The following is a 25,449-nucleotide window of genomic DNA, read 5'->3' as shown; positions in this document are numbered from 1 at the left end:
AGATGTTGCAGAACTACAAGTCCCATGAGGCATAGCAAGACTCTGACAGCCACAAGCATGATACCCAGAGGCAGAGGCATGATGGGACTTGTAGTTTTTAAACAGCTGGAGGGCCACAGATTGCATATCCTTGATCTGAACCATAACTGGGAGACAGATAATTTGCTAAAGCATGATGCATTGTAAACAATTGCCAATATTCATCTTATTTTATCCTTGGTGCATCTCATTACTGCTGATCTCCTCCAGCCTCTTTTAGTCAATTCCTATCTACATGTATTCCGGCATCGGCTGGTCATCATTGCTCTGGACTGGTTTCTTAGTAGTGACTACTGTGAACAATCTGCACAATGTGTGCTACTGGTACGCCTACACAGTCTCCACCAGAGGGCATGAGAGGGTATCAACAGAGAAGCCCAATTGGGAGACAGCTGTCACCCCATAACAGGAAGTGCCTGAAAAAAGACCTTAATGGCAGAATCACCAGGTATTATTGTATTAAAAGCCGCAGATTTAAAAAGATTGAAGATGGCTTTTGAAATTACCTTAAAATGTTAAAGCTTATGTGAGGATTTCATTTTTGGGTTTAGGTCTAATTTAGGTCATTTAGATCTAGAGGTTGAGCAGTATTACTTTCTGTCAATGAATTTATGCTACACAGCACGTGGTAATATGGTCTCTAACAATATTTAAAAAATCTTTAGAAAACAGGGACTATTACACGGTATCAGGTGAACACAGAAATTCTGAAAATTCCTTTTATTGGCTTTTTTAATAGGGGACTGTGAAGAGCTAGGTTATCTGTGCAAACCCACAGGGACCAATCAGATCTCAGTTTATTGCAGTCGGATCTAACAAGTATAGATTCTGATTTGGGTACTGGCTCTTTGATGCATTCATTAAGCCAATAGGGTTTCAAAGTAAATTGTGTTAATAAGGAAACTCTTCAAGGTGTTCCAGCCCATACAGATCAGCCAGCATCTTAAATCTGGGACCCCATTCATTTAATACGTCATAGTCAATTTCAGAATCTGAAGATCCAGACTCTAGAGAGCTGAGAGACTCTACAATGGATTCCGACCCTTCGTAGCCAAATATATGGAGAGTGTCATATGGTAGCTCTTCACCATCATTGTCTGCTTCATCCTTCTTTGCCTCAACCATTGAGAACATATCGCCAGTTCTGGTTGGTTTCTTGACATGAGCATATAGGGTGGGACCAGGGTCCATCTCATACCTAGGCATCACCACATTTCTTCGTACTGAGTTAAGCACAGAGACATCGTAGCTGTTGGTGTCCATCTCTCCACCGCCTTCCTCATCGTAGGTGACCAACTGCTCGTGTATCTCTGCAGGGTTCTTTCCCAAAAGAAGGGGGCTCTTGCTTTGCATTCTTCTTACAAATAGCACTGCCAGGATCACTGCTAGAAGAAGGATAACATAAAAGTAAAGATGTAAACTTTTCTTCGGAGAACATACATAATTTGGCTCTAGAACAGTTGTTCATCTAGGGACAATTGTAATTACATTGCAAAATATTGTATTGTTGTTTAACAACACAACACCTTGCAAGCGACTCATTCCATTTAGGTACCAAGATCTTGGCGCTGCAAGATTTAGATGTGGCACTGCAGGGTTATGATACAGATTAAAGTGGATCCTACATTAAAATTACAGGACCCCTTATCTAGGAACATCCCACTCCCTAATTAAAACTGAAATAAAAATATACAAAAAATATTCACCGTAGGAGATTTGGGATCTTCAGCTATTACCCAGGTACCCACAGTGAGGGTCATTGACATTACCAATGCCTACTAGAAGTGGTTGGCAGCTGAGGTGTAACCTAAGTATTGTTTACATCTCAATCCAATCTTTCTCTGTTTTATTGTTTTCAGTTTCCATTTCTATTAAGGGGGAGGCTGTAAGTGGAATTTTTATCAAGGTCCGCTTATGTTCTTACTGCTGGTATCATGGCAATAGGGCATATACATACTGTATGTGCAACACTATACTCAGCATCGAAAGAGTAAAGGCATAAAGGCAAACTTTTCTCTTTGTACATGGGCTCTATGCAATCTTACAAACAGAAACAATGTTACAGCAAACAACAGTTTAGGTCACCGGAACTGAAGGCACTTACCCAGAAGTATTAGCAATATGGCAACCAGAACAATGATGATGGTGGAGACATGCACCGTGGCATGCATTGCAGCTTCCTCGCAGTAGGTGAATTCCCCTTTCTCATTACACTTGCAGACAGTGATAGTCAAGGTGTTGGTGCTGGTCTGTGGTGGGACGCCATTGTCAGAAATTATAATAGGAAGGTAATAAAACTTGGCATCATTGCGATTAAATACTCCATTCTTCACTTTGATACTGGCTGTATTATCTGCAAAGAGAGTCACATAGACTACTAAGCATCGAGTGTTGTATCTGATTTTACGATAGGTATGGTAACAGGCTCTTTATTATGACCACAATTACCAATACTATTGTTTTTATGTACCTCTTACTGTTTAATACACTGTATTACCAAAGTTTTTGGTCTTTTGACTATTGCATATTTATGAACTTATAGGCCTTCCCATTCCAAAACTATAGGAATTATTATGAATTGCCTCATCCTTTCCTTTGCAGATATAGCAGCCCCCATTCTTCTGGCTTGCAATTGGCATTCTAATTAGTTCCAAAGACAGCAAAGACGGTTGAGGTCAGGAATCTGTGCAGGCCACTCGAGTTCCTCCATGTCAAAATGCTCAAACTATGACTTCATGAAGCTGACTTTGTGCAGAGGGGAGCAGTTATGACAAAATAAAAAAGGGCTATCTGTAAAGCACAAGGTTGAAAGTGCACTATGGGGTTGATTTCCTAAAACTGGAGCGTGCAAAGTCTGGTGCAGCTCTGCATAGAAACCAATTATCTTCCAGGTTTTATTGTAAAAGCTTTATTGAACATGCTGAAGTTAGAAGCTGATTGGCACAATGCACAACTGCACCAGATTTTGAGTGCTCCAGTTTTAGTAAATTTCCCCCAATCTTTTTATATGCTGTAGCATTAATAGTACCATTCACTGGAAACACCTGAATGCAAAAATCTGGAGAGAGGTTTACATACTGTAAATTGTAAAGAACCAGTACACCTAATGGCACTTTTCCACTGCAAGTACCGGCTCGGCTCTACTCGGCCCTGCTTGGCCCGGTTTGCTTTTCCACTGCTGGCACCACATGGTACGTGTTGGAACGGTTCGGTACGGTATGGTATGGTTTGCTTTTCCACTAAAGTAGTACTAAAGTTAAGTGGGTGGGATAACAACGGGGTGGGTGGGATTCTCTGACCAATCAGTGGCTAGTAGTGACTGCATGCAAAGGATTGTGGGATATGGTACCGGGTATGGTACCTCTTGGAACCACAATCGAGGTTGAGAGCCGTACCGTTCGGTTCCATGCAGTGGAAAAGGGCTGCCGTACCGTACCGTACCGAACCGTTCCTACACCGTACCATGCGGTACCAGCAGTGGAAAAGCACAAAAGCGAACCGAACCGTTCGGTTCATGCAGTGGAAAAGCGCCATAAGGTACAGCTTGGCCCATTAAAGGGGATTTCCAGAAATTATTGCTGGAAAGAACAGTGGGATGTAGATATAATGTGTAGCAAGTGACAGTTATGATCTAGAGCAAGGGAGTCCATGAAAAAGAAAAGATTCTCCCAATATATAGTTGCCAGTAGTACTATCAGCTCACCAGAGATAGCAGATATTAGAGCATCATATATCATCTATTAGGTATCACCCGTTGTAAACAGGGAATCGCCACACATGAGCCTTCACCCAAACATTGCACTCACCAGATAGAGAAATTAAATGAGCATCAATCAGTAGCCTGGACTTAATTTTCTTCAGTGAATGCCATGGATTGGATAGGGAATGATACCTTGGATCTCCACAGTATGTAAAAAATCTCACCAAACCAGGAGCCCAGAAAGACTTTTATAGTGTAGTAATTATTGACTTAAAATTCATAAAATCCTCAAAACATGATAAAACAGGAAGTAAGTGAACTTACATTAGTAGCTGCCGTTCCAAACGTACATGGAAACGGTGGCGTGACATCAGCAAATAGGCCCCTCCCTATTCTCACCAGATAGAGTAAATATCAACTCAACTTCCCCACTCTCCCCTGCTTGAAACCTAAAGGGTCCACTGGCAAAATATTTATTTTATTGAGTCCAGGCTATTGATTGATGCTCATTTAGTTTCTCTGGTGAGTGCAATGTTTGGGTGAAGCCCAAACCATATGCCATTGAAAACCATATAACCTACTATCCAATGCAGAAGAAAAATGGGCTGGACTGCACGTGGTGTGAACTGGCCCTAAAGGTGAAAAAATCAACTCAACTTACCCCCTCTCACCTTCTTGAACCCTAAAGGGTCCACTGGCAATATTTCATTTATTGAGTCCAGGCTACTGATTGATGCTCATTTAATTTCTCTCTCTGGTGAGTGCAATGTTTGGGTAAAGGCCAAACCATATGCCATTGAAAACCATATAACCCACTATCCAATGCAGAACAAAAACGCGCTGGACTGCATGTGGTGTGGACTAGCCCTAAAGGGGAAAAAATCAACTCAACTTACCCGATCTCACCTGCTTGAACCCTAAAGGGTGCACTGGCAATATTTATTTTATTGAGTCCAGGCTACTGATTGATGCTCATTTAATTTCTCTCTCTGGTGAGTGCCATGTTTGGGTAAAGGCCAAACCATATGCCATTGAAAACCATATAACCCACTATCCAATGCAGAACAAAAACGCGCTGGACTGCATGTGGTGTGGACTAGCCCTAAAGGGGAAAAAATCAACTCAACTTACCCCCTCTCACCTGCTTGAACCCTAAAGGGTGCACTGGCAATATTTATTTTATTGAACTGTTTTTCTGTGGAGATAGAGTTTTAGCTACCGGTATATGTACATGGTTGCTATGCCTTTGGAAAGTTAAACTTTACTTTTTCTTGGATGGCGTTATCTGTAACAGCGAGAAATGCCTGCTGTATCACGCTGGGACGGAAGTCAGCAGCATCCCAGCCTCCCCATTGAGATTATATTGACTAAATGATACAGCAAACACAAAGCCAGAAAACAGATTTCAGAATGTGTTTTAGAAAAACACATTCAAAAAATTTCATTGTGTGGCATTGCCGAGGAAGTAAAAAGCATATAATACCATGATTGTCTTTCACTGTAAAGTTGTTTTCGTGTCCTACTGAAGAGAACGTAAACTTCATTCCTTGGAAGGGTTCATCCTTGTCTATGGCTGAGATATTTAATATGACCTAAAATAAGAAGCATGACAGTTACAATGTTAAATACGTACTTCATTTGAATACCTAAAATAAAAGTAAAAACGGAAAAACAATGGAGGTATTTAATGAAACCACACAAAAAGAACTTAGCCCTTGGGATTTTTATGAGTTTACTCCTTTTCGTCTCCCAGTTCTACTGGTTTGTCCCAGCTTGGACTCCCCTTTGGTGTCCGGCCCTGGGTCCACCCTATACCTTCGGCTCCCGGTTAGAACCATCCCTTTGGATTTCCTCTATAACATTGGGATCCTGCTGCCTACATGTTTTGATTATTTTATCTACATATTTTTCATCTATGATTTTGCCAACATTGATGTGAGTATATAGTACATTATCTTTTCATACAGAATTTGGAACTTCATCTCTCAGCTGGAGGTGTTTTCTTTATTGAAATGCACCCATTTTGAATTTCGGTTTACGGTTGTTTATGACATGGTTTTTTCCAGATTTACTCATATAAAAAAATCATCTCTGGACTGTCTTCTGAAAAGGTGGGCGTTTTCACATGAAACGCGTAGAGAGCTTGAAAACTTTACATCTTTATGAATTGTGCATTTTTTTTTTCATTTTAAATAATCATGATCACTATGTTTGTGCTTACATGTCTAATATGTGGATATTGATAACATGACTATGAGCTATATCAATGTTACATATTTTTTGTTAGTCTGTTTTAATATGTTGTAATACATTTTGTACTTTTGTTTATATACGTTGTTGAATTTCTCTCATGCACCACTCATAAAAGTCCCATGGGCTAAGTTCTTTTTGGTTGTTTCTACTATAATGGGGACTGAGTGTTGCTAGGGTTTGAATGTAGATGGCCTTCCTCTATATGTATGTTAAATTAGGGATCGACTGATATCGGTTTTTCGTTGCCGATACTGATATTTTGGCCATTGCATATCGGTATCGGCCGATATGGGACGATATTTTGAACATTTAAAGTTTTGCAAAATAAACACAACTTTCGGCACAAATCTGTTACTGAATATGCTAGCTGGCACCCTTTGGTGGGTGGCTGGCTGGCTGGCACCCTGTGGTGGGTGGCTGGCTGGCACCCTTTGGTGGGTGGCTGGCTTGCACCATTTGGGGGGTGGCTGGCACCCTGTGGTGGGTGGCTGGCTGGCACCCTGTGGTGGGTGGCTGGCTGGCTCCCTTTGGTGGGTGGCTGGCCGGCTGGCTGACTGGCACCCTGTTGTGGGTGGCTGGCTGGCTGACTGGCACCCTTTGGTGGGTGGCTGGCTGGCACCCTGTGGTGGGTGGCTGGTTGGCACCCTGTGTGGTGGGTGGCTGGCTAGGACAGGCCCAGGGGCTGTGGCTGGCTAGCTGGTACAGGCAGGGCCTGTGGCTGGCTGACACCAGGCAGCTGTGGGTGGGTGTATGTATGTTAAACACACTGTGTGCACTGTACACTCACTGTCCGGAGACTCCCCAACTCCAAATGAGGCTGAGGGAGGTGGCCTAAGAAGGCAGAAGCTGTCCCAGTGCGCGGAGGCGCGTGGTGCAACATACGCAATAACATCACGACAATATCGGCAATATCTGTAACCTCCGGGGCCGATTCCGACATATTGGGGAAAGTGCATATCGGCCCTCGATATATCGGCCTTGCTGATAATTGGTCGATTCCTAGTATGTTTGTATTTAAAGAAACCCTGTCACCCACCCAAAAATGTCAGGTAAAAGCACAAAAAAATGAGTATTATAAATGCTTACTTGCTTCGTCTTTCCTTTCCATAAATTATTTATGTAGCTGCTAGGGAAGAAGCTAAGGGGAATGAAAACACCCGAGTGATAGCTGAGTATTAAAATTGAGTATTTTAAAAGCTTACTTGCTTCGTCTTTCTTTTCCATAAATTATTTATGTAGCTCCAAGGGAAGAAGCTAAGGGGAATGAAAACACCCAAGTGACAGCTGGAGCTTCTGGAGCTGCTAACATCACACCCAAGATGGCAGCGCCCAGCAGCAATCTCTGGGCTTTTCGGTTTCTACACAAGGGATGCTTTGACATGTAAATAACTTGCCTAAAATACCTTAAATGCTCATATTATCTTATGGAAAGATTGTCATTGCTATTAATGGTCTGGTGACAAGGACTCTTTAATAGCTATGGAAAAACCATAGAATAATCATTTACGATGTTTCCACTGGCATGTTGCATGAATTCATTGAAGTTGTGGGTTATATTTTTGACACTTGCTTTTCTTTGTGGAGGTAAAGTGCATGCTAAAGTTTTTCATTCCATTCTTCATTTTTATCTTGTTGCAGTAAGGCCCCATGCACACTTTTAGGCAGGTGCAGTGTATTTTCTCCACTGAAGGTGGCGCTCATCTGCAGCGGCAGTGCAAGTGGAGGAGGAAGTCAAGAGGAAACTAGTTCCTCGATGGTCTCCTCGGTCACAGAGAGTCGGCACCTGATTGGAAGCTGGCACCCCATGTAAGTTTGGCGGCCATCTTGGGTCAAGCAGAGTCTTTTTTAGGACCCTGACTCCTAGGTTTGGCAAGCATTTTGTGTGTGGATAGAGTAGGAACAGGTCACCCGTCTTTCAGGGACAGTGCTTAGCACCAGGGAGAGGTTCCAGGAGAGTAGAGAAAGCGCAGGGACACGCCACTCTTCCGGGAAACCTCCCGATTTGGGTACAGACTAGCTAGGCTGCACTCTGCTCCTCAGCTGTTGCTGTCAGCTTCCTTGAGGCTACCATCTAATGTCACATCTCTGTTACATCTGTACATGCTAGGAGGTTAATAGGCTCCTGTCTAAATTGACCCTAGTATGCATATGTATGAATGTAAGTTAGGGACCTTAGATTGTGAGCTTCTTGAGGGTAGTGGACTGATGGGTGAATGTACAATAAATATGTGTAAAGTGCTGCGTAAATTGACAGCGCTATAGAAGTACCTATAATAAATAAATAAATAAATCTTGTGAGCATTCCTGGTCGGGTTTCCTTCCTGCTGTGCCTGTTGCGTATCCTTGAGTTTCCATTACAATGCATTCCTTTTTTTGCACCTAGAATCTAAGTGTTTTCTGTCCCTTGGACCACACTGCCCCTACCCACACACACACTGGGTGTTTAGCCCTGCTGCATGAGGCTTTGGCATTTAGCTGCAGGTACTTCGTCCAGCCCCGCTACCGACAGCCTGTCAAACTCTGTGAGAGACTAACAATTGCTGAGGCTGGAAAGGGCTGGACGGTTCACCTAACGATACAAACATTGAAGGTAGTTTATGCCTAGAGTTGGATGCTTGGAATGCAAGAAATCTGTGTTCTCGAGCATTCATCTCTGGACGCATACTGCCCTAAACGTTAGTACCACTCTAGGTACCAGAGGTGCGGGACTTGAGTCACATGACTTGACTTAAGTCAGACTTGAGTCACCAGTTTGAGGACTTCAGACTTGCTTGACTTAAATTAATAAAAGACTCAACTTGACTTTGACTTGGTATTCATGACTTGAGACTTGACTTTGACTTGAGACATATGACTCGAAAAGACTTTACTTTTTTAAGTTATTAAATATTTGCATTTTCTCAAGATGTGTTAAAGCAAAATGAATGTGCCTGTCATGTTTCTGACACCACAGTCACTTAAAACTTCTCAGTGTGTTCTGATTTTTAGGACACTGGCTGTTTAACAATGGAAATACTTAACATGTTTTTAGTGACTGTGGTGTGGAAACATGACCGGACGAAGGATTTTGAGCTGTTTGGGCATTCAAAGTGTTTCTTTAATATGCCAAGAAAAAAGCACTAAGCAGTTTTGTTAATGTTGAAAATAAAACAAAACCTTTCCTGACCACTGACTTGTAACTGATTTTAATGTGAGAATTGGGGTAGATCAGTATTTTGACTTGATTTGTGACTTGACCAAAATAAATGACTTGACTTGACTTGCTTGACTTCTAGCAGGGACTCGACTTGACTTGCTTGCTTTTCGCCACAGTAACTTGGGACTTGCTTGAGACTTGAAGGTTAGGACTTGAGACTTGCTTGTGACTTGCACATGTGTGACTTACTCCCATGTCTGCTAGGTACACCATCCAGCTAAACACCCAGTGTGCATGGTACCTTACACTTATTATTGGAGTGATGAAGGAGTAACAGATTTGAATAATGTTACTATAGTGTCTGATAAAATGTTTTTTTTTTTCAAAGTGAACATACAGTAATTCTTTGCTCATGACAGATTTACCTAAAGCTCAGTTTCATCTTCTATAAGTGATATTTGCGATACTGGACAAGCATTTGACCAGTGGGGTATAAAATGATGGTTTGCATCCACTTTAAAAATCAGGATTTGTGATGAGTAGCCGTAAAAATACTTGTTTTAAGAAGGCCATACTCTACTGATTAAGAGCAACTTATAGCTGGCATCCATGTGAATCTCACAATGAATACTAAAGAAGCCTTAAATTTAGCAGGTTACCTATCACTTCTGTTAACACCTGGAGAAGGAACAGATTGGGATCTGAGGAAGATATAGTAATCTAAAATAGATATAGTAAATGTACATTAAGCAGCATCACCAAACCCAACCCCAGGCTCACTCACGTGTTCGTAGACTACATTCTCACACACACTGGGAGTGAATGGGTAGGTAAGCTCTGGTGCATTATCATTCACATCAAGAACTTGTATGTGAACCATGACTGATGATGCCTTTTGTGTCGGAGAGTCTGTAAATAAACAGAAATAGATTGATTATGTTATTTAAGGTGGTATGATATAAAGATTCACGTCTTCTCATAACATTTTGGGTAACTAGGCAGGAAGACCTAGCTTTAGGATATAGGATCCAATGCCTCTCTGTGGATTTAAAGATGGATCCCTTTACTTTGGGCACACACTCTGTGCTAACCTTTAGTAGATACACAAGTCTGTGAATTACTGAGTAATAAGACCCACCTGTGTGCTGTTGTTTCTTTCTTCAAGAATCAGCGGCAGTCTTGAAAACACAGTTAATTGCCAAGATCCCCCAGCCCAGGTGACAAAAGGGATACATTCTTGAGAAAGTGCTAACTACCAATGTCCTTGCATGGCAAGGCATCGGCCATTTCGTTATTATCAGTTATGGTCATTTTAGTGTAGCTGGACTCAGCATCCAGCTTCTTATAAATCTTGGAAACTGCATCAGAGAAAGCTACCTAACATATTCTGTTTGTCCACCTACGTGTTCTCCCCCACCTGTTCCTCCTGGTATACAGTGAGGGAAAAAAGTATTTGATCCTCTGCTGATTTTGCACATTTGCCCAATGACAAAGAAATGATTAGTTTACAATTTTCATGGTAGGTTAATTTTAAATGTGAGAGACAGAATAACAACAAAAAAAATCCAGAAAAGCGCATTTCAAAAAAGTTATGAACTGATTCGCATTTTAATGAGTGAAATAAGTATTTGATCCCTTCACAAAACATGACTTAGTACTTGGTGGCAAAAACCTTGTTGGCAATCGCAGAGGTCAGATGTTTCTTGTAGTTGGCCACCATGTTTGCAGGTTTCTCAGGAGGGATTTTGTCCCACTCCTCTTTGCCGATCTTCTCCAAGTCATTAAGGTTTTGAGGCTGACATTTGGTAAACCGAACCTTCAGCTCCCTCCACATATTTTCAATGGGATTAAGGTCTGGAGACTGGCCAGGCTAATCTAGGACCCTAATGTGTTTCTTTTTGAGCCACTTCTTTTTTGCCTTGGCTGTGTGTTTTGGGTCATTCTCATGCTGGAATACCCATCCACGACCCATTTTCAATGCCCTGGCCGAGGTAAGGAGGTTCTCACTCAAGATTTGACGGTACATGGCCCCATCCATCATCCCTTTGATGCGGTGAAGTTGTCCTGTCCCCTTAGCAGAAAAACAGCCCAAAAGCATAAAGTTTCCACCTCCATGTTTGACAGTGGGGATGGTGTTCTTGGGGTCACAGGGAGCATTCCTCCTCCTCCAAACACGGCGAGTTGAGTTGATGCCAAAGTGCTCGATTTTGGTCTCATCTGACCACAACACTTTCCCCCAGTTCTCCTCTGAATCATTCAGATTTTCATTAGTAAACTGCAGACAGGCCTGTACATGTGCTTTCTTGAGCAGGGGGACCTTGCGGGCGCTGCTGGATTTCAATCCTTTACGATGTAAGTGTGTTACTAATTGTTTTCTTGGTGACTATGGTCCCAGCTGCCTTGAGATCATTGACAAGATTTTCCTGTGTATTTCTGGGCTGATTCTTACCGTGATCATTGAAACTCCACAAGTTGAGATCTTGCATGGAGCCCAAGACTGAGGGAGATTGATAGTTATTTTGTGTTTCTTCTATTTGTCAATAATCCCACCAACTGTTGTCACCCTCTCCCCAAACTGCTTGGCGATGGTCTTGTAGCCCATTTAAGCCTTGTGTAGGTCTACAATCTTGTACCTGACATCCTCTGACAGCTGTTTGGTCTTGGCCATGGTGGAGAGATTGGAATCTGATTGAGTGATTGATTGCTTCTGTGGGCAGGTGTCTTTTATACAGGTAACAAGCTGAGATTAGGAGCACTCCCTTAAGAGAGTGCTCCTAATCTCAGCTCGATACCTGTATAGAAGACACCTGGGAGCCAGAAATCTTGCTGATTGATAGGAGATCAAATACTTATTTCACTCATTAAAATGAAAATCAATTTATCAATTTTTTTAAATCCGTTTTTCTGGATTTTTGGGTTGTTATTCTGTCTCTCACTGTTAAAATAAACCTACTATTAAAATGATAAACTTATCATTTCTTTGTCAGTGGACAAAAGTACAAAATCAGCAGGGGATCAAATACTTTTTTCCCTTACTGTAGTTTCTCCTATTAGGTTCTAATTATTATTAAAAGAACAAAAGGTTCAAGAAGTAGGCTGATTGCTCCATAATCGCCCCAACAGAGTTTTGAGAGTAGGGCCGACACTATGCAGCACTAGGTAAACCCAAATGCGGAAATTCTTTTGTATAGGCCTTGTGTTGTGATTATTTCAGTAAAACTGGACCACTAAACAAGAGAAAGGAATGAGGGTTTCATAAGTCTTAGTGAGTCCTATGACTCCTCTCAACATCCCCTGCTGAATTTGGCCACAAATATCTAGAGTTGGCCAAAAAGCAAGACATAAGGAAAAGGTTATCACAATTTTTACATTTTGAGGGTCATTATGGTATATACCACCCTACCTGTGAGACATTTTCAGGTGGTTTATTTCTCTGTCAATTACCAAAATTATCCATTTCTGGTACACTGACCTTTTAGTAATGCACTGCTTATTTCCTTGTTTGTACTTACCAATTTCCTCAGCAGTCACAGTTATATTGTGCCAGGCGCTTGCTTCTCTGTCAAAGGGCTTCTTAATAATAATGCTTCCACTTTTTGTTATGATGATGTCATCTCTCTCTGGTTTGATAGAGTATCTATGGGTATTAATAAGAATGACAGTATGTTAGTTTTTGGTGCTTAGCACTTTATATACAGTATTCTCCCTGCGGTTGATATACTAAAACTGGAGAGTGCTAAATCTGGTGCAGCTGTGCATGGTAGCCAATCAGCTTCTAACTTCAGCTTGTTCAATTGAACTTTGATGAAAAAAACCCAGAAGCTGATTGGTTTCTATGCAGAGCTGCACCAGATTTTGTACTCTCCAGATTTAGTAAATCAACCCCATTACTGTGTGTTCTGGTATGTTCCATGAAATTGGTAAAAAAAAAACTTATTAGCGTAAGACAAAATAAAACTAAAGGAAACTAAAAACAGACCTAAACACGGTATAGTTATCCAAACTATCCAAACTATAAAGTCCAACTTATGACATTGACTAAAATTTTAGTTAATGCTTTCACCTTGTTTTCAGTGCTGTTCCTAACAGACCCTCTGCTCCACCCTCCAGTGCCAGCCCTATTTTGGGTTGAATGATGCCCATTGTGGATCCAGAGAATTATAGGTCAATGTATATATTTGTCAGTTCGCCACTGTTTATCAGATGTCGTCCAAGAAGTTTTTATTGTAGAATGATCAAGGCACAAAGAATAAGGTGCAGCGTTTTGGAGCCTCACAGGACCCCTTTGTCAGGGGGTCCTGACAAAGCGGTCTTACACGGCTCTGAAACGTTGTACTTTATTCTTTGTGATGTGATCCATGGTGTGCTGACAAATATGTACGTTGACCGGTGACGCTTTCAGTCTCCAGCTGGATTATGGTACAGCACTCGCCACTCCTGAGCCTGTACCAGAATTAACATTATCCAGAGCATTATGAATACCCTCCCAGGGAAAGGCTGTCGCTACATTCGCCCAATGTTATAATGTGAATACCATTCACTGCTTCACTGAGTACTGGACTCTACTGACAATGAAGCAACAGAGGAAGGACCCTGCTTGTCACATGACTGGTCAGAAGACAGCTGGAATTTAAGGTCCATTCATACCTTAGCGTGTGCATTGAGGACAGGTAAACGCAAATGCATTGACATACTTTTGCATCTCATGCTATGGTGCACTGCATTGCATGTTACCATGCACATATCTCCTCACTCCTGACTCATGTTAACTATGTGTTGAGTAGCCCTAAAAAAAAGTAGGGTTTGCTCTACTTTGCTTCCACTACAGTGTAAACTGTTCCTATTCACATACCTTAATTTTTTAAAGGTCCTTGCGTTGGCATGTGTTGCAAATGTGCCAATGCATCTAGTGTGAATGAACGCTTAAGGTGTGTATTTAAAAAAAAAAATAGGTGAGGAAGAGGTGGCTCAGGGCTTTGATAACTCATTAGTTAGGTGTTGCTGCATATGGCAGGCAAACTGGGGAGGCTCTGAGCCATTGTGGGGTGTTTTATTTTAAAGGGTCATCTGATTCCTATTACATCAACACCAGATTATGTCATGACAGACACTATGCAGCTACCGACACTCTGTTGCATTAATGTGAATATAAATAGTAAAAGATGCTTCAGTTCCTGTACTCCACCCAGTAGAGAACTCCTAATGATAAGTCCCGAAAAGGGGTGAAATGCATCTGGAGAGTTCTCCACAGGTGGAGAACAGCAGCTGAAGCCATTTTTACACATTTTATTCATATTCATACAACAAAGAGTAGGTGTCTGTGTGCGGACGGACATCATTTTGTTCAAGTCTACTAGAGCCTGAAAAGCCTATCCTGTCTGTCTTGCACCAGTCTGTCCACATGCTGATCCAACCAAGCATTCATTGTTTTGAGCTACATTTGCAAGACACCAGGCCATGATAGTTTGTATTCTGCCACCATTTTGGTTCCTTTGTGGAATACCAAGGTCATGGCTATAAGAAGCGAAAGGCTGCAGTAAGTTCTGCTGTGTTCTTAACACTGGATAGGGCTGAAGAGCCTACATGAGCTTACACCAGGTCACAAATAATGCAATATGTGAAAGGACTTATGGATAATGCCAAAGAGGATAAACTTCCAGGGTGAACCTTTTTTTGTAACCAAAACATTTGCTTTTGTGTGGGTTATGCTGTTATTTACTGGTTAAGTATCACATACTTCTATATGCCTTATTGAAAGAGAAGTATTGCCAAGTATGGCCAAAGTTTATTTTGGTCATACTTCTCTTCTGGCTCACAGGAGTGCAGTTACTCGTGCTGTCCTGTGATCCAGATTCAGATGACAGCAGGCTAAAGCTAGCTGTTGGCTGACATCACTTAGGTGCTCCAGGCTCTGGAAGGATGCCAAATTTATGGTCGGGATCCACTATCCCTAATTTTCAACTGGCCCAGCATCTCAGCATCTGAAAGTCTTAGCCAGCTGCTTCTGCCCCCACTTCACGGTGTTCCAGTGAGTGCTGGAGGGGCAGAGCAGAGAGCAGTGACTGGCAGTCACCATTTCTGGTCCAGGAAGACCGAGAGCGATGCAGCAGCATGGAGGTGAGTATGTATGTGTTTTTTTTTTAAACTTCTCCTTTAAGGTCATAAAATCAATTTACAAGTTCTTACTTCACACTTCTTTGGGCTATGTCAGGGTCCCTTGCAGTGACAGTGCCAGCCAAGATTTCTTTAGCGTTCTCTCTAACTTGAAACAGGTAGAATGGTTTTGTGAATTCAGGGGGCTCGTCCACATCCAAGACATTGACAACAACTTCGGTGAGACTTTTGCGTTTGTCTGGTCGGGCCGCTCCTACGTCAATTGAGTAGTCTGTAGCATCAACTGTCATTTTGAATACTTTATGATCACCTTCAAAATTCAAAGGCTGAAACGAAAGAATGCCATATAACATTTGCAAAAATATGCACATCATCTGTAGGCAATGCTATAGATAAAAAATTCCAGTTAAGGTGAAAAATTATCTGCTCTGAAATTCAACCATGGGTGTCTTTGGTTACTTAAGTCATAAAGTTAGCATTTTACAAACAGGACATGCCAAACCTGCCTTGGAACCCATCAAGAGTGTGACTGTGGAGGAAAACCTGGGCAGGACTTACTAGTTTGTTGCCTCACAAGTCTACTAAGATTAGTAAACTTAAAACAGATAGATGAATGATGTATAAGTAGATTCTTGCCAATTGCACATTCAGTTGGCCATTGGTCATGTACTTGTATTTAGTAGATCTTTCCTTTGTTCCAGCTGAGCTGTGAAATCTGTGCCCAAAAAGGCAAACAGAGGGCAAATGACTAGTCACCAGCACTGCCCAATGCCCATATGCTCTTTTTAGCTGATACTTTCCCCAGTATTGACATATGATGTCTTGTTTAAAACTGTCTCTGTATGGAGACATCCATTTTGGTAGAGGCCTTTGCCTACTCATGTAAGAGTTACCCTCCTGATGACTGGTGGGGTAGTGATCAAGAAGACCAAGAAGAAGATTAAAAAAAAAACACAGATCCACATAAGGAATAAAGCAGGAGCAGGGATACTCTTGCACTGCAGGTCCTTAGCTTCAGCTTCCTCTCCAGCAAGAACAATGAGCAGCATAGTAATGAGATGACCAAATTTAAGAAGACTAGCATTTGGGAGCACAGTGCCTTAGATCACAGCTCCCAACTATCCCTGATTTTGAGGGACTGTTCCTGGTATGGAACAAAGTCCCTCTGTGCTTCTTTTCTCCTCATTTGTCCATTTTTTGCTGTGATCTATATAGTGTTATATAACATGCACTATTTATCTTTCAAAAAGTGTTTCCCAAAGCTAAACCTTTCATCCAATTTCAAAATTGCTGCATTTGTAAATTTCTAAAGCCAGTATAAAAGAAGTAGTAGTAGTAGTAGTAGTAGTAATAGTAGTAGTAGTAGTGGTAAAAAAAAGCACTTGAGAGTTTAACCTTTTTTTTTTATAATTCACCTTTAAGGGGCATGGTAGGGTGTGTGTCTTATGCCTAAATACTTTTGCTAATAGATGTCCTCGTTCCCATCTCAAAAAGTCTGGAGGTATGCCTTAGATGATGTCATACTGTAAATATAAAGCTATGGGGCTCAGGGTACGAGGGTGTCTAGGTAATGGTTAGGCACAATTACCATTTCTAAATATTCCATATAACACAGAAAATCCTCACTTTTTGAGTTCAAGTCTACTTTAAAGATGATTTATTAGTCATAAGATATACAGACACTATGGAACTTATTCATAATTCACATATTACTGTGAAACCCACTAACTTTTAAAAGCATGGTAAATTCCAGAACTAATTTTTTGAATCTTCATACCTTTTTTAGTACGAGAAGTCCTTCGTTGGTTTGTTGGTCGGGTTTTATCTGAAACCACGCTTCAAACACTTGTTTCAAGAAACTGTACTTTGTGTTCCTGTTTTGAGGTTCATCAATGTCTATTACTGAAAGTTTTCCAATCACATCCCCCACTCTCCGATCTTCAGGAACATCAAAAGTAAACTTATCTGTGGAGAAAAAATTGGTGACTCCACACTAGATGTAATAAACTTAATAGAAATATGCAAAGTAAAGGCTTTAATTTCCATGTGAGCAATTAGACGATATTACATTTACTGAATTCAAATATTGCATCAAAGAGTTCTTTGGGACTTTAATTATGCCTCTAAGTCCCACCATTTTGCTGTATGGACCTGACATGTGGGGGGCAGAGCAATGAATTGACTACTTTTTAATGGGTAACATTTAATCCAGGGGGTGTGAGCTACAAGTTTAAACACTGGAATTTCCATATATTCAAGATCTCACTGTCCTGGTTTATGAGGCTGTCTGGGTCACTTTCAGTACCTGTCTACATTAATACATTTCTGACATTTTATGAAATTCAGCAGCAGTGTCTTCTTTCGGAAAAGCAGTATATCTTATCAATCAAAGGCAGTCCTTGAGTTTCTTTTAGGAGACTTTACCTGGTAATACATGTAGTCAATTTTGGCTGTTCCTCGACCAACTGGCCGACATGCGCTAAGCGGGTGACCCAGATAGCCCCTCCCTCACGTTATTCCTTTGGGCATATACATTAAAGGTCAACAGAATGTCGCAAGGAGGCCTCTGACATGGAGTGGGCACTACAACTAAGTTTAACCACTTGAATTTCCATATATTCAAGATCTCACTGTCCTGGTTTATGAGGCTGTCTGGGTCACTTTCAGTACCTGTCTACATTAATACATTTCTGACATGTTATGAAATTCAGCAGCAGTGTCTTCCTTCGGAAAAGCAGTATATCTTATCAATCAAAGGCAGTCCTTGAGTTCCTTTTAAGAGGCTTTACCTGGTAATACATGTAGTCAATTTTGGCCGTTCCTCGAACAACTGGCCGACATGCGCTAAGCGGGCGACCCAGATGGCCCCCTCCCTCACGTTATTCCTTTGGGCATATACATTAAAGGTCAACAGAATGTCGCAAGGAGGCCTCTGACATGGAGTGGGCACAATATGAAGGAGGGGTAAAGCTTCAAGCAGAAGGGTCGCTGTTCTAGTAGAAGAGGATGTGGGGCAGGGACTTGTGCTTCTGGTGCCCAGTTCTATCCATTTACAAGATCACTTTACACATGTACCTAACATGGAATATAGATCTGCTACTAGGTCCTCTTTAAGGAGTGATGTCAGTGCAGATGTAACCCACCTAAAGGCCAAAAAGTTATATGGAATTGATAGCATACCTTACAGACTTGCCCTCAGTTCATGCATGGAGCTATAGTGAATTGGTAAATGAAGACACCATACAATCATAGGAAAATAAGAATATTCACTGTCATACCTTGGTATAGTCCTAGCACTTTCACCTAGTAGCCGTAGGGCCGTCAGTTCGAATCCAAACCATGGCACTACCACGTGGAGTTTGCATGTTCTGTGTGGGTTTGCTCTGGGTAATCTAGTTTCCTCCCACTCTCCAAAGGCATTCTGGTAGGTTAATTGGCTCCTGTCTAAATTGGCCCCAGTATGTGTGAGTAGGGACCGTACATTGTATGCCCCTTGAGGGCAGGGATTGATGTGAATGTACCATATATGTTGTGTAAATTGACGGCACTGTAATAAATAAATTATTTTTGAGAATGTTTTCTATAACTGCTACTGTCATGGAAAGCCTGTGTAGGAACAAAGGTTTTGTAAAGTGGATTTGGCTCTCATCCATCCAGCCTCTGTGGCCTTTGGTAGCTCTTCCACTGCATTGACTCCTAACCCACAGAAGGTTAATTGAGAGTTTTATTGGCATTGTGTGTGGGATCATTGTTTGGCTAAAATGTCCACCCTCATTTTATCTTTATCATCCTGGTAGATGGCATGTCATTTTTACATTCATCCTTCCTTCAGTGATATGAAGTTTGCCAGTACTGTATGCTGAAAAACAGCCCCACACCATGATGTTCCCACCTCAAGACTTCACTGTTGGTATGGAGGTGTTTTTGGGGTGATGTGCCATTTGACCTCCAAACAAGGTGTGTATTATAGCATCCAAGGAGTTCAATTTTGGTCTCATCTGACCAGACGATATTCTCCCAGTATTTCACAGGCTTGTCTAAATATTCTCCAGCAAAGTTTAAATGAGCTTCAACATGCTTTTTCTTCAGCAATGAAGTCTTGCGTGGTATGTGTGCATAAAGGCCATGGCGTTTGAGTGCATTACTTTAAAACAATTGTACATGCTAATTCCAGGCCTTTTTATTAATCTCCCCAGAAGTGGTCCTTTGCTCTTGGACAACTCTTCTGATAATTCTTTTCACTCCTCTGTCAGAATACTTGCGAGAAGCACCTGGTGGTGGCCGATTAATGGTGAAATTATGTTCTTTCCACTTCCACAGTGCTCACTGGACCAATGCCATCAGTATGTTTTGCAACAAAAAGGTCTTGAGAGAGATATTTTCTTTTACGCATCATGAGATGTTTCTTGTGTGACTACTTGGTAATGAGAGACCTTTTTACAGGCCATCAGTTGAGACTGAACCAGCTGATATAATTTTTTACTGACAAGGGGTGAGATTGCTTTCTAATTACTAATACATTTCTTCTAGTGTCTTGGCTTTCAATGCCTTTTTGCAGCTCCTTTTCTTCATGTGTTCAATACTTTTTCCCTGTTTCATTCCATTTTATTACACCTAACTTAATAACTTAATTTCTGAACTTTCTTTTTTTTGGTTTCTTTGTATGAATGGATTTCATGGGTTGTTACCGATATGTGGTGAAAATGTCATGTTAATAGCGCCTTTAGAAGTATATTTACCTAGAAAAATGGTGATGTGTTCAATACTTATTTTACCTGCTGTATGTATAAATATGCATACCTTGTGTGAACGTTGGAAAGTTGTCATTGATGTCCTTCAAATGAATGGTTACAGTGGCTGTACTTGATAAACCTCCTCTTTGGCCAGGGCTGTCTTTGGCCTGCACTATGATTTCATAGGTCGCTTGCTCCTCTCTGTCCAGATTGGAGACCGCTGTATAAATGTACCCTACAGATGAGGAAAAAATGCAGTATGATGTTACTTGAATCCTCTTATGAGGATGGTGTCACATACTTGCCAACTGTCCCGTTTTTGCAGGGACAGTTCCGGCAAATAGGAGCCTGTCCCGGGTAATTTACATTGTCCCGGCAATGTACTTATTTACACTTTGCACTTTTTTTATATTTACATATTACATTTTTTGTATGGTCACACCTGAGCACATTTGATACTTTAGAATTGCAGGGAATTGTGATGAGAATTTTAAACTTTAGGCAGAAGTTGTGCGGCTGAATGGGAGAATTTTTCCAACTCTGCTACTTTGGCCTCAAGTTTAAAATTCCCTTTTCAATTTCCTGTAATTCTCTCTTTATTGAGTAGACCCTATAATCTGATGATAAGTAGGCGGAGATTAATTATGTTGAGTGGGTGGAGCTTCAGGGAAGTGGGTGTGGTAAGTAATTGATAGCTGTGCTCCAAAGTGTCCCTGGAAATTTTTTTCAAATGTTGGCAATTATGGTGTCACAGGCTGTGATCTTCACAAGCAGCCTTTGGGCATGCTGGCAATGTTTATATTAGCCCAGCTTAGACCTATGTAAGTGTGTATACGTCATACCAGTGGAAGCCACAAAACACTGTGGTAGGCACCATTACTAGAAAACAGCAACAAAAGAGAGAGGGTGCACCTACCCAGCGCATTACCATAATACATTACTTGAATGACTAAAACAAGTATTGTAATATTATACATATAAACGCATTACAAGCACAAGCGTATCAAACATGCAAATAGGACCATCTCCGGGTCCACAGTATTCAGCTAATGGCATGGGAAGACCTCAAAGCCTCCAAGATGGCTCCGCATTTCGAGGGTCAAGCCCTCTTCCTCAGAGCCAAATGTATAGATGATAGAACCCCAACTTATACTTAGCTTGCACTGGCCATGAAGCTACCCATGGAGAGGGCCAGGGTCACATATCACATGGGCCAGACTGCAGGAATCCCATTTGGAAGCAAAAAGCAAAAAAGCTGTCATGTGTTATTATGGTAATACGTTAGGTAGGCGCGCCCTTTCATTTTTGTTGTTGTTTTCTAGTACATGAAAGGATACCTACAGTCCAGAGGAATAGGAAGGGTTAGCATATTTGTGAGGTTTCTATTGCTATTTCTGCCCCCCCACTGAGATTTACCCCCTAAATTTGTCCTGGTGACCCTTTTCACTGAGACAGTAATGGAAAGTCCTAAAAATTTTAGTTGTCACCTGAATAGGAAGTGAAAGAAAATTTTTCCATGAGGACCTAGTTCTGGTGACTTCTAAGTGGGTATTTCCCCCCAACGTTGAGAGATTTTCCCTTATTTCCTGTTGTTTCTATGGGACATGCAAAATCTCCCCGACGGGACACAGACAGCAAAAAAAAAAAAAAAAAAAAAAAAAAAAAAGAAAAACCCAACAGAGGTTTTACCAATTCTTAATTTTATCCAAAATTAAGAACAGAAAACCTTTCGTCAATAGATGTACTTTGTTACCAAGTATAATTTTGCATCCTAGAGCAACCAATACAAAATCATCTTTCTTTGTTTTGTCTGCTGTTAATTAACAAAAGTTAACCACTTGCCGACCGCCCCACGCAGATTTACTGCGGCAGGGCAGCTCGGCTGCGCATAATCACGTAGATCTACGTGATTATGTGCACGCCGAGGCCGATCTCCTGCTGTGATTATTATTTAGCATATTATTTAGCACTGATTACTGTAGTAATGTCACTGGTCCCCAAAACGTGTAAAAAATGTCAGTTAGGGGCCCGATCAGTCTGCCGCAATGTCGCAGTCCCCCTAAAAATCGCTGATCGCCTCCATTACTAATAAAAAAAAGTCCAAAAATCTATCCCGTAGTTTGTAAACGCTATAACTTTTGCGCAAAGCAATTAAAATGACCCTTTTTGGGATATTTTTCCGAAAAATATGTAGCAGAATACAAATTGGCCTAAACTGATAAAAAAATTATTTTTAACATTGATTACTGTAGTAATGTCACTGGTCCCCACAAAAGTGTCAAAAATGTCAGTTAGGTGTCAGATATGTCCGCCGCAATGTCGCAGTCCTGCTAAAAATCGCTGATCGCCGCCATTACTAGTAAAAAAATAAATAAAAATGACATAAATCTTTTCCCTAGTTTGTAGACGCGAAAACTTTTGTGCAAACCAATCAATATACACTTATTGGGATTTTCTTTAACAAAAAATATGGGGAAGAATACATGTTGGCCTAAACTGTTAAAAAATTAGATTTTAAAAATTTTTTTATTGGGAATGTTTTATAGCAGAAAGTAAAAAATATAGTTTTTTTTTTTTTAGAATTGTCGCTCTTTTTTTGTTTATAGCGCAAAATCTAAAAACCGTAGAGGTGATCAAATACCACCAAAAAAGAGCTCTATTTGTGGGAAAAAAAGGACTTCATTTGCATTTGGGTACAACGTCGAACGACCTCGCAATTTTCCGTTAAAGTAACGCAGTGCTGAATCTCAAAAAATGGCCTGGTCATTAACCACTTGCCGACCGCCGCACGACTATTTACTGCGGCGGTCAGCCCCTCACAGGCAGAGTGACGTAGGTCTACATCGCTAGCCTGTGAGGGTCTAGGGAGCGAGCGCCGCCGGAGGCACGCTCCCGCTCCCGAGTGGTCACGGACCCCCCCCGCACGTGTGCCGGTCACTCTGCGATTGTTGGGGGAGAGGGAGAAAGGCAGGCGGCTGATGTAAACAAGCCGCCTGTCATTCTCCCCGGTGTATGAATGATGATCATACGGTTCTACTATGTAGAACCGTTGATCACTGTTCATACATCTCAAGCCACAGCCAATCACAGTTAGAATCACGCCCCTAGGGACACACATAGCCCCTCCCTCTCAAAAAAAGTTAACCCCTTCACTGCCAGTGTATTTTTACAGTAACAGTGCATATGTATAGCACTGATTACTGTAGAAATGTCACTGGTAACCCCAAAAGTGTCAAAAATGTCAGTCAAGGGTCCGATCTGTCCGCCGCAATGTCACAGAACCGCAAAAAAAAATCGCAGATCGCCGCCATTACGCGTAAAAAAAAAAAAAACAACAAAAATGACAAAAATCTTTCCCTTTGTTAGTAAACGCGATAACTTTTGCGCAAACCAATCAAAATACGCTTTTTGCAATTTTTTTTACCAAACATATGTAGCATAAAACAAATTGGCTGAAAATGTTAAAAAATTTAGATTTTTACATTTTTTTGGGGGGGAATTTCATATAAAAAAATGTGAAAAATATTGTTATTTTTGCAAAATTGACGCTCTTTTTTTGTTTATAGCGCATGATCAAAAAATCGTACAGGTGATCAAATACCACCAAAAGAAAGCTCTGTTTGTGGGAAAAAAAGGACGTCAAATTAGTTTGGGTATGGCATCGCACGACCGCGCAATTGTCCATTAAATTCACGCAGTGCCGAATAGCAAAATACCCCCTGGTCTTTCAGCAGCCAAATCCTCCGGGGCTTAAGTGGTTAAGGAGGTAAGACCTTCCGGAGCTGAAGTGGTTAATCTCTGATTTGGTGCCATAGGCATCCGCACACCATTGCTCTTTGCTCCTATTATATGTCTCCTAATATACTCCATGTGCAGTGTATATCATTCCTGTCCTTGAACAGTATACACATGACTGTACAGTATGTGCAGTTATTTGTATAACTCTATACACAAAATCTTACAATCACAGTTCTATGTCTACTCACCAGTATCTTCATTAATTGAGAATTTGTCTTGCCCTTGAATTATTGTGTATTTTACGATGGCATTTCCAGACATGGTGGGGTCATCAGCATCCTCTGCAGTGACCACTGTAACAAGGGTACCTAAAACAAGTAAATTCAGACTTAGTAAAGGTGTCTATGCTGGCAGCCTAATGATGTATAGTAATGCCAGCAATATGCTGGAATCTTAAAGGATCAGTCCACTCATATACCAGACCACATGAAAGCCAAAAAGAGAAGGGCACATAGCGTAAAACTGCTTAAAAAAACTTTAATAGCAAGCAGATATTGCACTTACATACATCCGATGGTAAAAGGCAATACAGACAAAAGTAGAGGTGGTCTACTGGCCAAAACCGACGCGTTTCGTCCATTTGGACATTGTCAAAGGAGCAATATCCTTTGGCTTTCATGTGGTCTGGTATATGAGGGACTCATAATTCCTCTCCCCATTTCCTATGAGCCTGGAGCAACATCTATGGTCATTATAAGGAGGATTTCTGGATTTTATCTTAAAGCCTGGTTGGTCTGTTTGTCATATGACAGTACAGACCCACAGTATCTGGTGAGCGTCCATTTTACTTGTTCATCTGGTGACGGGATCCTGTGTTTCCTTTATTCATCCTTGATTGGATCTTTTTCCTGATTTGGACCAATTTTATCACCTATTGGGACTTTTCCTTTACATGGGACTTCATTGTTGTCACTATCAGTTATATGTTACATATTATATGGACACTAATTTATCACTTATTTTTTTATGTGGTTTACTGCTTTTTGTGAATAAGTTGTACGGTCATATCACAATATGTAGCGCTGCACATATTATTTATTTTGTTTTCTTATAATCTATATATCAGTTATTTAGTGCTGGCACAGCTTTATTTATATGGTTAGTGCAATTTGGAATTTTTTACCCCTCAGGTTTAGGAGTGTGTCTATGGGAATGTTTGACCATGCTTTCAGAAGCACATTTGTGAGGTCAGGCACTGATGTTGGACGAGAAGGCCTGGCTCACAGTCTCTGCTCTAATTCATCCCAAAGGTGTTCTATTGGTTTGAGGTCAGGACTCCCCACACCACCCCAAACTTGCTCATCCATGTCTTTGTGGACCTTGCTTTGTGTACTGGTCTGAATCATTTGGTGGAGGGGGGATTGTGGTGTGGGGTAGTTATTCAGGGGTTGGACTTGGCCCCTTCGTTCTAGTGCACTGGCCCAAATCATTTGGTGAAAGAGGATTATGATCAGTAAAGCCAAATAAATGCCGCTCTAGGTGAGTGACCGAACAGGACCCCAGGATTCTGCACAGCTTGTCTACGAGATTCAGAGACATGCAAAATATGGAATATTTCTGCACTCCTTGGTAACTTTATTGAAGTATTAAAATAACTATTAGGTTTGAGTAAGAGCTGACTTTAGTGCGAAACGCGTTACCCTTTATGTTCCTGCCATACCTGTGATGTGATTTTA

General features: G+C 41.2%; 1 protein-coding gene across 2 annotated transcripts in view; it reads right to left on the bottom strand.

Moving 5' to 3' along the window:
- Positions 1-513: 513 nt before the first annotated feature.
- CDH5 (cadherin 5) overlaps positions 514-25,449 on the bottom strand; it is a 96,144-nt gene continuing 71,208 nt past the window's right edge. Inside the window, exons 4-12 of one of the 2 annotated variants that reach the window (XM_082270382.1) lie at positions 23,962-24,081; positions 20,043-20,210; positions 17,020-17,207; positions 15,315-15,568; positions 12,641-12,765; positions 9,913-10,037; positions 5,223-5,331; positions 2,144-2,392; positions 514-1,421 (exon numbers count right to left, since the gene is read on the bottom strand). In XM_082270382.1, the coding sequence (XP_082126508.1) occupies positions 931-1,421; positions 2,144-2,392; positions 5,223-5,331; positions 9,913-10,037; positions 12,641-12,765; positions 15,315-15,568; positions 17,020-17,207; positions 20,043-20,210; positions 23,962-24,081 (1,829 nt within the window). In that variant the 3' untranslated portion in view covers positions 514-930. Of the gene's footprint in view, positions 1,425-2,143; positions 2,393-5,222; positions 5,332-9,912; positions 10,038-12,640; positions 12,766-15,314; positions 15,569-17,019; positions 17,208-20,042; positions 20,211-23,961; positions 24,082-25,449 lie in introns of both variants that reach the window. The other variant, XM_082270381.1, reaches the window with a different exon arrangement.

This window comes from Pelophylax lessonae, assembly GCF_965119305.1.
Source record: "Pelophylax lessonae genome assembly, chromosome: 10".
Taxonomy (NCBI): Eukaryota; Metazoa; Chordata; class Amphibia; order Anura; family Ranidae; genus Pelophylax; species Pelophylax lessonae.
Note: the sequence above shows the minus strand (reverse complement) of the source record. Positions and strands in the feature narration are given on the sequence as shown.